Source organism: Orcinus orca, chromosome 18 (assembly GCF_937001465.1).
Source record: "Orcinus orca chromosome 18, mOrcOrc1.1, whole genome shotgun sequence".
NCBI lineage: Eukaryota > Metazoa > Chordata > Mammalia > Artiodactyla > Delphinidae > Orcinus > Orcinus orca.
This window is the reverse complement of record NC_064576.1, coordinates 75,808,115-75,820,203: the sequence shown is the minus strand read 5'-3', so window position 1 is coordinate 75,820,203 and position 12,089 is coordinate 75,808,115. Positions and strand designations below refer to the sequence as shown.

Here is a 12,089-nt window from a genome sequence, read left to right as displayed (position 1 = left end):
TGTCCTTTTGTGTCTGGCTTCTTTGCATAATTTTTTGAGTTTCATCCATGTTGTAGCAGGTACCAGAACTTCATTCCTTTTCATGGTCAAGTGATGTTTCATTATAGGGATACACCATATTTTGTTTACCCATTTATCTGTTGATGGGCATTTAGGTTGTTTCCACCTTTTGGCTATTGTGAATAATGCTACAATGAACATTGGTGCACAAATATAAATTCGAGTTCCTGCTTTCAATAACTTTGGGTATAAAACTTGGAGTGGAATTGCTCAATCATACGGTAATTCTATGTTTAGATCTTAGAGGAACAGAATTATAGGTTTCTGGTAATGGTGGATTAGGCATTTGGACTACCCCACAGAAAACAGTTTTTTAAAACTAGATCAGGGCTTCCCTGGTGGCGCAGTGGTTGAGAGTCTGCCTGCCGATGCAGGGGACACGGGTTCGTACCCAGGTCCGGGAGGATCCCACATGCCACGGAGCGGCAGGGCCCGTGAAACATGGCCACTGGGCCTGCGGGATCGGAGCCTGTGCTCCTCAACGGGAGAGGCCACAGCAGTGAGAGGCCTGTGTACCGCAAAAAAAAAAGAATATCAGAATAAGAAGCAACATGGCATGTATAAAAGACACACCAAATAATGAGATAGTGAAGGAACAGAAAATATATCCTGCAGATATTAAACAAAGGAAAACTTGTGTAGTTATAATAAATCAGGCAAAATAAGTTTTAAGCTAAAAGGTACAAGGAGAGATAAAGAGAATCACATCATAATAATTTAAAAATTTACTAGGAAGATATAAGAATTCTAAATTTGTTTGTAGTTAGCAATATGGCCTCAAAATCTATAAAGCGAAAACTGACCAAATTACAGTAGTAAATAGATAAATATGCAATTATGGCAAGAGATTTTTAATACATCTTTCAGATGTTTTAAAGCAGATTAAGCAGACAAAAGATGAAGACAACGCACCTTGCACATAACAACTAAAAAATACACGTTCTTCCCAAGCACATCTAACATGTTTACAGTCGGTATTGACCATATACAGGGCCCTAAAGTGGGTCTCAATAAATTGCAAAAGACTGAAATGGTACAGAATATGTACTCTGACCACAATGCAATAAAGATACACTTGTAAATTACCCATTAGACTACATTAGATATTTTGAATAGAATAATAATGAAAATACTCCATGTGGACACTTCTGGGATGTAATTAAAGCAGTACTTCGAAGAAAGTTTATAGACTGAGATGCACATCTGAGAAAAGAAAGGCTGAAAATTAAAAATTAACCCAAGACATAAGAAAATGAATAGGAAAATAAACATAAAGTTGGAGGAAATAATAAATAGATCGGGTGCCTGTGGAGAGCAGTTACCCTTGGCCCAGTGCGTCGGGATTGCAGAAAGGCACCTAACACGGTCCGGCTGGTTTCTCTGTCGGTGCGATGGAGAAACGGGCCTGGAGAACAGCTCATCACTGCTGGACAGTCTTACTCAAAGGATGCGAATTAAGCAGTTTATCATAAAGGACCGTCCCAATGGCCACCACAGGCTTGTCCTAGCGCTGCTTCCCACATGGTTTTCTAAAAACATCGAGTCACGATTTAAAGAGTACAAAGGTGCCACCCTGCCACCTGCCACCACCCAGTGGATGGCAAGTTCTGTGGAAGACTTTTTCCAGATGGCCTCTCCTCTCTCTCCTCCCACCCCTCATCCCTCCTGGTCTGATGCTGTGATGTCTCATCGTCTGTCTGTCCACGGGCACAGGCTTCCTCAGGCAGAAAGACCACGCGCGACATCAGGCCCAGTGGGCCCTGTAACCACCCAGCGCTCTGTCTGAATGTGCACCTGAGCCCCTGCAGGAGATCCACATCCTCTCCTGAAGACCCGTGCACAGGGGAGGGGGCACAGTCCAGGAGTCCTGCAACGGCGTGACCAGCTCAGCGGCCGACGCGTCGCCAGCCTGTCTGCCCCACTGTGGCGGCAGAGTCCTGACACTGCCTGCGCCCTGTTACCTCTTGGGCGATGGGTCGCACCTGAGATGACCACGTGATAAAGTTCTTCGTGAACTGAAAAATGCTAAATGAATGTCAAGCACTACTGCTATTCATGTTTTACCTCAGTCGCTTTGAGCAAATCACGCTAACCCTTGGGTATTAGTAAAGTTTCTGACTGTACGGGTTGTTCCCTGAATGTCTCAGAAGCATTTTCTGAATTTGCTTACATCAGCCAAGCATTCCTTCAGAACTGGAAACACGCTTTTAAGTTTAGCTCTGTCATGATTAAAGTTTTTGTAAATTTTAAATTATATTAAAATGAACACATTGCCTATTTTTTTTTAAATTTGGAAATAGAAGAAAAATAAAAGGCCCAAATCTCAACACTAAGGACAATCACATTAACATTTTACTCATTGTCCTCTAGTTCTTTCTCTAGATGATGATTATTATTTTTAGCACCTAAGTAGTTTAAACTGGATTTTTGGAAGCTGCTGGTAAACCGTAAAGTACTGGAGAGAATTTTTCCCAGAGGAACTGCTGTGTGTTGTGGGCTTATTCCCATCATAAGGAAAAGCATTCATAGTAAGATAATTTGCTGTTATGGTTTATCCAGCTGTTGTTGAGAAGAGAGGCGATGACCCCTCAGAATTCTTACAAGTTCCTTAGGGATTTCCTTTGCTTTGACTCGATCGAAATTACTTATTCTTCTAGTGATTTTTAAAGAAAGGTACAAAGCTGAGATGTCTCCTGAGCCCTCGTATATCTGAGAACGCCATTCTGCATCTCAGCCTTTACCTCTGAAAACTTTTTTTCACCGTCCTTTGGCTTTCACAGCGATGAACAGTTGAATTCTGGGAGCGCCGTCCGCTTTGTTCCTTTCTGTGTAAGCCTGTTGTTTCTAGCTGGATGCTTTCAACAGTTAGTCCCCAGTGTTCTGACAAATGTCATCAGTAGGTCCTCCAACAAAGCGGGGGGCCCCCTCATCAAACACGTTTGGGAAATAGGTGTTGTGAGTGCAGGACTGCTGATGTGCATATGGTGACACACAGAGCTCACTTGTATTTTACAAATGTATTTAACACTGGGACCCTTTCGAGTTCGTGGAACACTAACAACTCCTGGGAAATGCCCAGTTTGGGATCAGTTGGCTTATAATTTTAATTGTATTTATATTTAAGTTCTCAAAATGAAAGGCAGAGTCTTGTCTAGGTGTGTGTGTGTGGGGGGTCTCTTTTTACTGTTTTCTTTGTTCGTTTTGATCTAGAATGCAGGATTCTCTTCTCTCTCTTTGCTTGCATTTATTTACTTTGCTTAAAAAAATTGTGGTAAATCATACATAACAAAAACTTGACTGTTTTAACCATTTTTAATTGTATATAGTTCAGTGGCATTAAGCACATTCTTATTGTTAGGCAGCATCAAGGATTCCCTTTTAAATTACACATCCATTTTTTTCCATGTCAAAAAAGTTTCCTTAAATTCATTGACTAGCATGTCTTGACCAGAGCTCCTACTGTGTGCTGGTCACTGTTCTGAGCACTGGGAACACAGGAGGACACGAGACTTTGGGTTTTGTTGCTGTTTCTGTTCCAGCTGTCCTGCCTTTGTCCCCGGGATTCTGCACTGCTTCCTGGCTGCCGGTTTTCACCGTGTCCCTGAATTTAACCTGCACTCTGAGTGAGATGCTTCTCATTTCTCCTTGGCAGTTTTGGTCTTTTCTGCTTTGATCATGTTTTAAATCACTGCACTATGTTTCAGTTTCTCTGCATTTGTTTTTTTCTTATTCTGCCTGTCTTCTTTTTTAGATTCGCCTATTTTAAATTTCCGCTTGTTCTTTCTTCATGGCTTTCGGCTTCATAAATACCGTGTTTTCTCAAGTCTCACTAAGAATGGCAGAGATGTTTTCTACAGTGTGCCTTAGTTCCTTTTAAGAATAGTGTTCAAAGTTGGGATCTTCCCGCATCTTCCCTTCCTTTTTCTGAAGCTCTGCACAGATTTCCTTTTCTGCTCACTCACCCTCAGCTGAAAAGGGAGGATAAAGGCCCAGGGGCTGGTGGCTCGGTACACCTGGAGCTGTTAAAGCACCTTTTCAGACTTACCTGTAACGGACGGCAGGTTGGTGTCAGTTTCTCCGGGTCCGTTTCCCAGATGAGAGTTAGCGTCGCCTCCCTCAGCTCACAGACCGTGTGGGTGGGGACAGAAGCAGCCGCTCCTGCCCTGGGCACTGGCATCCAGCTGTCCCTGCGGCATCACCCCACACCTCCCACGGGGGAGCGACTGCTGCAGGCCTGCCCTCCTTCCCGCCCAAGGATTCTCTGCACTGTGGTTTCCACGTGTTCACAGACTGAGAGAGCCAAACGGGGAGGAGCTGGGAGAGGAGAACAGGCCTCGTGTGGCTAACGCGGAAGCCCCACGGGAGGTTCGCGGGGCCGCGGCTCCCGGGCTGGTGCACACAGCGTGTTACCTGTGTGGGCAGGAGGTGGGGAGAGAACGGAGGGTCGCCCCTCCCCTCACCTCAGCATCCAGGTGGACCCGGCATGCGTGTGTCACTGACGTTTCTTTATCCCGTCTCCTCTGTTTCTAGCTTGTAGAAATTCCTCCAGATTCTGTGAGTAGGTTGGACATGTGTCCTAGTTTTGGGGATTTTTAATTCTGCCTTTTTGCATCAGCACTGGTCTTTTAGGGAGGAGAAGCAGGAAGAGGCCACTAGCAGGTGTCATTTTAAATGAAAGCCTGTAATTAAATTCTTGACTTTGAAGGTGTGAAAAGCCTATTAAACGGTGTCTTTCTTTTCTGTTATTAACACATGGTGATACGGTATGCAATAATGTTTAGGATAAAGACAGGGTTTGAATCCCAGTTTCCGTATTTATCAGTCGCTGGACTTGACACATCATTTACTAATTGTACCTGCACTTATTTTTGTATATTCATCGTCAAGTCAGAAAAGTGTGAGTTCAGGTGCCCTCTGTTCTGAGTCCATCTGTATAGTATATTCCTAAACACACAGGAAAAGCCAACACAGTCGATTACAAATACTTTGGAAACCACACTTGGTTTCTCGGTCACTGTAACTGACTTTCCATTTTCAAAGCCACTTATAAGAAATCACGCAGAGGAGCTATATGTGTAATCTTTCTGAAGACGGCTTCAAACGGAAATAACTTTGCTTTTTATTATGTCTCTAACCAAGTAAAGGTATCGGACAGGGAAAAGCTAGCTCACCAGGAGCGGGGCTGGGCTGAGGGTGTCTGGCCCCTGACGCTAACACCTCTGTGTTCTGGTTTGCACTCGCTCACTGAATGGATTTCCTTATGTTCAAAAATCTGCCAAACAAACAGGCTAAAAGCCAGCATAATTTTAAAAAGTTAGTTATTCCAAGTTCCACTGGTTTGAGGTTTTTCATAAGTTATTACAGAATTGAATGCTGAAATCAGAAACAAACGTTCAAAGTTGTAGCATTTACAACAAAATTGATATCTCCGTGACTGATTTAAAGGATTCACGGTGTTCCCATCATTTAGAATCCATGAGGAAAGTTTCCAAGTCCATATCCAGGTCGGAAACAAGGGCATTTACGAAGTCATCGATAGAAGGACACTTCTGAAGCATACCTGTGGACGAAGAAAAGATGAGCCGCTCATTCTCCGCAGACAATACACGGGTACGAAGACACACATCAAATCTGCAGGGTCAGGGGACATTCGGCCTTGTGAACCGCGAGCTTGACTGTGAGGACGTTTCAAAAAGTCCTGGGCAGTGCATGGGCCCCGAAGCTATTTCTTGTTTTAATGCCTTTTTTACTATCTAATCAAACTCTTAGCTTAGAGATTTAGAGCCAAATATGTTTCCCGGGGGTTTTTATTTTGCACATATTACTATACACTTGGAGTGATGTCAGAAGACTTAATTTTTCAGCTATCTTTGGGCTGGTTCAGAATTTAATATGTTTAATTACCTGCCAAGTGTTATTATCAAGTCCTGTGCACTTTAAAATCATTCAACTGTTAATTATCTTGCAGAAGTCTTATATCAGACACAAGTTATTGGCTTTCCTCCAGACCTGCCTGTCTTGGAGAACTCCTAATGTCTGGTTCTCAGATTTCCTCATCTGACATACAAGGTTTCAATAAAGCTAGAATAAGAAGCTGTACTGGAAAGCAGTGAGGCACCCTGTCTAGCATGTAGTAGCAACTCAGTAAAAAGCTGAATCGATCTCCACTCTTCACTCAAGAAGACAAAGACAACATTCAAGCAATGAACCCTGTGGCCCCGGCCTGTGCTCTTGGCAGGTAATGCTAACTCAAGGTTGAACAGGGCTCTCTCAGTGCAATTCAGTTAACATGCCTTGAGTGTTCGCTGTGTGAAGGACCAGGCCAAGTCACAGTATGAGGGCAGGAAGGACACAATCACAGAAGTACACCGTGTGGACCTGGACAGCCATGTGGGGAAAGTTAACCTTGACCCCTGTCACGTACCGTACATAACCATTAATGTGAGATGGGCACAGACCTAATTGTAAAAGCTAAAATTATTAAGTGTCTAGAAGAAAACACAGAATATCTTTGTGACTCTGAGGTAGGCAAAGGTCTCTTAGGACACAGACGGTAATAACCATAAAAGAAAAAAAGATACATTAGAGTTCATCAAAATTTAAAACTTCCCGCCTTGCAAAGAAACTGTTAAAAAAAAAAAATGAACAGGTAAATGACAGAATAGGAGAAAATACTGACACAACACATATCTCACACAGGACTGGTATCCAGAAAATATAAAGAACTCCAACTCATCATAAAAATACTTGTAAAAATAAAAAATGGACGAAAGATTTGAGCAGACCTTTCACAAAAAAAGATATCTGAATAAACACGGAACTAACAGGCCCTGAGAAGACACACGACATCACTGTCATCCAGGAAAGGAAAAGCCACAAAGAGACACCATGATGTCCCCCCGGGACGGCTGAAGACAGCAAACGCAGTCAAGGCCTTGGGCGCCATGGCTCGTCGCCCAGCAGGGGCAGAGGGTGAGATGCGAGAGCCCTTCAGAAAAAGGTCCAGCGGTTTCTGTAAAGCTCAGCACACACCTGCCCCAGGACCCAGCTGTTTCCTCCTAGGTATTAGCCGAGAGAAATGCAGGCACGTTCCCAGCAGCCTAAAGTGGAACGACACAAGCTCCCATTACCAGGCTGCAGGTGGACGTTCGTGGTGTCTTCACACAGTGGAACGGCACCAGCAACGAGAAGGAAAGAACTACTGACCCAGACAACACCTCGGGCAGGCCTCAGACACAGTGCATTGCACACAAGGGCCCACACAAAACACACGCTGCCTGTTTTGTTTATATTCACTTCCAAGAAGGTCCGGACTAAGCCGTGGCGAAAAAAACTTGAGCGGTGGTTGCCTTTGGGAGTGGGGATGGTGACCGACCCGGAAGGTCCTGGTGTGATGGGAAAGTTCTCTATCTGGACCGTGATTTGTGACACCCAGGTATATAGCTCGTCAAAATTCAGTAAATGGAACGTTAAGGATTTGTGCCTTTCACCACATGTAAATGTTACGTAACCAACACTAACTCTAGTTATACGCACACAGAAGCGTCTGGGGTAAAACGTACTTACGTCTGCACCTTGTTTTGAAAATACATATATATGATGGGTGGATGGAGGAATGGACAGATGGATATGTGACAAAGCAGAGCAAAATGTTAAGTGTAGACTCTAAAGGGCGAGTATATGAGTGTTTACAGTTCACGTGACTTTTCTGAATGCCTGAAAACTTTCCACATAAAGCGTTCGGGGAAGAGTCAGCTTCGGGTGTTAACAGCACATAGATGGCAGCCAGTGGGAGAACAGAGGGAGAAGGATGTCGTGCGTGGCAGAGATTCCGAAGGCTCCGTGGGGCAGATGGGGGCCTGCAGAAACGTGAGAGATGGGGAAGGCTCAGGCTCAAGCCAGGGCCTTTGCGGTGGAGAGGGCGGCCTAGGCAAGGCACCCGGTGGGCAGCGCACAGAGCGTCTGGGGTCTGGAGGGAGAACAGAGCGCCGGGGAACCAACCACTCATGACGTTTGGGTGCCCTCCGCGGTGGAACACAGAGCTCGGGGCAGGCCCAGGCCTGGACCCACGGACACGGTCACTCCCCCTGGGGAGCACGTTAGAGGTGGAGCCGACCCGTGCAGTCAAGCTTGGCCCTCGCGTCCCTGTGAAGTGTCACGTTCCCTCCACAAGGTGCCCACGTTCACAGGGCCCTGCTCTGTCCTCCGTGGCTGCACCTCAGGGGCACATGCCCCCCGCGAGGCCCACCTCCAGCCACTTCTGCGTCTCAGAGAACGGCAGTCATGGCAGCAGCGCGGGAAGAATGTAACACGCTCAGGGCAGTTTTAAATAAAATCCCATCAGAGGTGAATGGTTCAGTAACTGTGTGTGTGATGTGACTGGTAAAGAGAATCCACACGGAGAGGGATGGGGGAGTTACCGGGGCAGGGATTCTCCTGGAATATGGCTGCAGTGTCCTCGCTTTAATTAGATTGAAGTGTTTGGCAAGTGTCAACCTGAACTAACTTCGGCACAAAGAATTAAGAGAAACACAATGTTTTCAGGCAGTTCCACGAATAAGAAAAATTGAAATTGGCTTTTATGTATGTGGATGGTAAAAAAGATTCCAAGAACTCTGAGGTTTTAAAAAAAGCTGACGAACACGTCCCCTTTGTCTTCAAGTCTTAGTCTTAAAAGGGTGGTGATGAGACGTGCAATTTCGCAGGAGCCCCGGGAACCCAGCTGGAGGTGCCGAGTCCACGAGCAGGTGAGTTTACACACGCTTCTCTGTGGACATCACCTGAGTCGGGGGCCAGGGAGCCGAAACACTAAAACAAAACCGAGGGTAGCTTCACGCCTGAAAGGAGAAGCGTGGACAGCAATGTAGGAAAGGGAGGTGCGCCGGGCCTGCCGCCGAGTCCTCGCAGAAGGAAGGACAGCGGGCTTCTGCCTGCCCGCCTCCCTCGGAGCCACAGGGGTTGCGGAGGATGACTTAGTTTGTTTTCCTCCTCGTTTTACCAGAGAGGCAAATACGCTGATAAAAACTGGAACAAACCCGAACCTTTTGGTCCTGACTGCTCTGGTCAAACCACGTGTTCCGGGACCTCGAAGGACGGGGCAGCTGCCCTAAAAGGCCTGACGGCCCTGAGTTACGGTCTCGAGGGTCGCAGGCTGCGTCGCGAGGCAGGAGGGGCTTCTGCTCGGAGGCCCCGGCACTGGGGCAGCTGGGGGGCAGGCCTCGCTGCCCAGCTCTGCGCCCGCTGCACCCCTCCGGGACCTGCTCCCGGGGCGGAGGGACGAGCAGCTGCGGACCATGGGGCGCAGCAAGCCGAGGAGCTCGTCCGCGCCCTTCGCTGGCCCCGGAAGCCACGCGCTCTCAGCTGTGTTTCGGCTTCTCCCTTTGGACTCCGTGGCGACCTCTGTACTGTTCCCCCAAGCTCCTTTTCTGCTTGGTCAGTCTAAGTTGGTTCTGTTCAAGTAGATTGCCAGTTGATGAAAAGATTGGTTCACATGTTATGAAGAGGGACTGAGCGATGCCCGGGGGACACTGACATTTCTCTCTGATTAAGGACCAACTTTCTAGACTCACGGTTTAGACTAGAAGCAGGTGGTTTTTGTTTCTTCTTTTTTCATTTAAATGACCATGTCTTCTTTCCCACAGATAAAGTAAACAGGTGACACACAAGCAGGCTTTCCTATCAGATTCCCTCTGTCCAAGCCCACTGGTGGGGAAAGGAGAGCGGCCCTGGCCCGAGCCGGGGAGAGAGACGGCTCCGCCCGCAGCCCTGGCCGCTGCAGTGGGAGGTGGGCAGGGTGAGGGGGTGGGAACACTGCCCCAGCAGCTCCAGGGTCCTCCTGAAATGGGTTCCTTCCTGGTTCCCTTCCTTCCCGGGGAAGGGAACACCCTTCTGACTGTGGGCCTCAAGGTGCAGTGGAGGTGCATGGGTTGGGCACCCATCAGGCCAGGCCCTCAATGCCTGAGGTGGTCGGGACGCGTAACCCGCGCCCCCCCCAATTCTTTTAAAATCAGAGATGAAAGCAACCATACTCTTGTATTTCAGACGCAGCGCCAGTACTTGGTTTAAATGAAGGTATGTCCGTCGGGTTTCTGTTTAAGGTCTACAGGTGTCATTTATCTAGGGGACAACAAGCCAGCTCTGAAAAGCAGAGGAGCTGCCATGCAGGAGCAGGCGCTGGGCAGGTTAGGGTTTGAGGCTGAGTGGAACATTCCCTGGTTCCGCACAGCATCTTATAATTCAAAATTTCAGTCCATTCTCGTCCCTGACTATCCCGATGTCTTCCTCTGAAGGGTCACCAAGGAGGAAAAGAGTGGAAAGATAACTCTTCCAAGGAGGAAAAGAGTGGAAAGATACTCTTCCTTAGGCACTGGCGCAGGGGCTTGAGCTACCCCGTCAGCCACCTGGTTAGGGACTTCAGACCAGTCACGTAACTTCTGGGGCTCCGTTCTTCTACTAGAAGCAGTCTGAGCAGAGGCAGACTGGTAGAGTGAAATATGATGTTTGAAGATCATAAAATTTGGCATAACGTCATCTACTTTGCTGGACTGTTATAAGGATTATAAAGTACATTTAACTCATGGAAAGGCTCCGTAACTGGTAACAGTAACCATCAGATCAAAAGTTCAAGAGTTGAAGGATGTGAGGTTGCTTATTTGTCTGCACAAGTTGAATTTCAAAAGCCTGGTCTCTGATTAAGTATTCAGGACATTATCATCAAACACAATCACAAGCTAATTACCCAGCTAATGAATCATTGCTTGCTTTGCTTTTCTCTGGCTTTTGCCATCTGCATTTTATGAGATACCTGTTTATCTACGGAAAGATGGAAACAGAAGAAGGAACTAGAGTCAATCCATTTCTACCTGTTAGCGGCTGTGATAAAAGGTTTGTCAAGAAGAGCTCACTGGGATGATGGAAAAGTCCTGTCGCTGGACAGCGGTGATGATCGCACAGGGCCGTGAATGGCAACAATGGTACATTTTATGTTACATACGCTTAACCACAACTTAAAAAGAAGTGACCAGAACTACTGAGCCTGTGATTCGCCTACATGTTCAGCTGCCGTGGCTCCGTCCCCTGTTACCAAACATCGGGTTATCCGCACGGACTGGGCAACGAGTGAGGAGTCTGCATGTCCACCACCACCCTCAGTTCTAAAGCCCATGGTGATAGTTCCTGGCTGCTTTTTATGCTGAAATAATTATATGTGTCAAACTTGGCTCAGACTGATGGAGAATTCCAGTACAAAGGCTGGCCTGGCAGTTTGAAGAGGCTGAGGTGAACTTTATGAGATCAGAGCTCATTCCAGAGCTGTCTCTCCCGGGCCTCGGGCAGCTGGCTCATCTTTCTCTCCTTTGAAGTTTCCTGGGCTGCCAGGCTGCTGCTGCCCACACCTTTTCCTAAAGGTGGTTCCCGCTATCTGCAATCAGTTCTCGGGGGAACGAGGATGTCAGCCAGAAAGTGAAATTCCTTTCCTCCTTCAAACTCAAGAACTCTCTTGCCCCCTCGGCTGGGCTAATTAATACCTGTCACACTGGAGACGTGGCTCTGCCTCTGGGGTCCCTGTCTGCAGGGCTTCCCGCTGGGTGGGAGCTAACCCAGCAAGGGGAGCCCACGGGCGTGCTCTGTTTACTAATCAGTTTATTCTAATTTCATCGTCAGATTCACCATTCCATTTACTGGTTACATTTCTGGGTTACAAAACATCTTGCCTTTTGAAGCTCCGTGCCTTCCTTAAACAAACACACCCACACGTTAAACATGTCCACACCCTCTGAAAAGACCAGCGCGTTTACAGAAGGGAGGCCTCAGCCTTGGGAAGCCAGGTGCCCGCTGCCACTGCTTTCTTCCAGAAAGCGCTCAGCCACTGCAGAGGCCACGCTGGGTAAACAGCCAGGCAAGCGAAGGCGGAGGGCTTCTGTTCACTTGGCTGTTATTCAGGGTCGCCGTCCACCCTGTTACTGAAACTGTGTGGTAGGTCCCATAGCGCCACTGAATTCTAGGTCTGCTTCCCTGACGTGCTCTCCTCA

General features: G+C 47.2%; 2 protein-coding genes across 8 annotated transcripts in view; one reads left to right on the top strand and one right to left on the bottom strand.

The window, feature by feature from the left end:
- The window catches only part of TNFRSF19 (TNF receptor superfamily member 19), a 158,443-nt gene that overhangs the window by 132,998 nt on the left and 13,356 nt on the right, over window positions 1-12,089 (top strand). The window lies entirely within an intron of this gene.
- MIPEP (mitochondrial intermediate peptidase) overlaps window positions 5,135-12,089 on the bottom strand; it is a 133,581-nt gene continuing 126,626 nt past the window's right edge. For both annotated transcript variants that reach the window (XM_033409405.2, XM_012537432.3), the window contains exon 19: window positions 5,135-5,620. In XM_033409405.2, coding sequence (XP_033265296.1) covers window positions 5,523-5,620 — 98 coding nt within the window. In that variant the 3' untranslated portion in view covers window positions 5,135-5,522. The remainder of the gene's footprint in view (window positions 5,621-12,089) is intronic.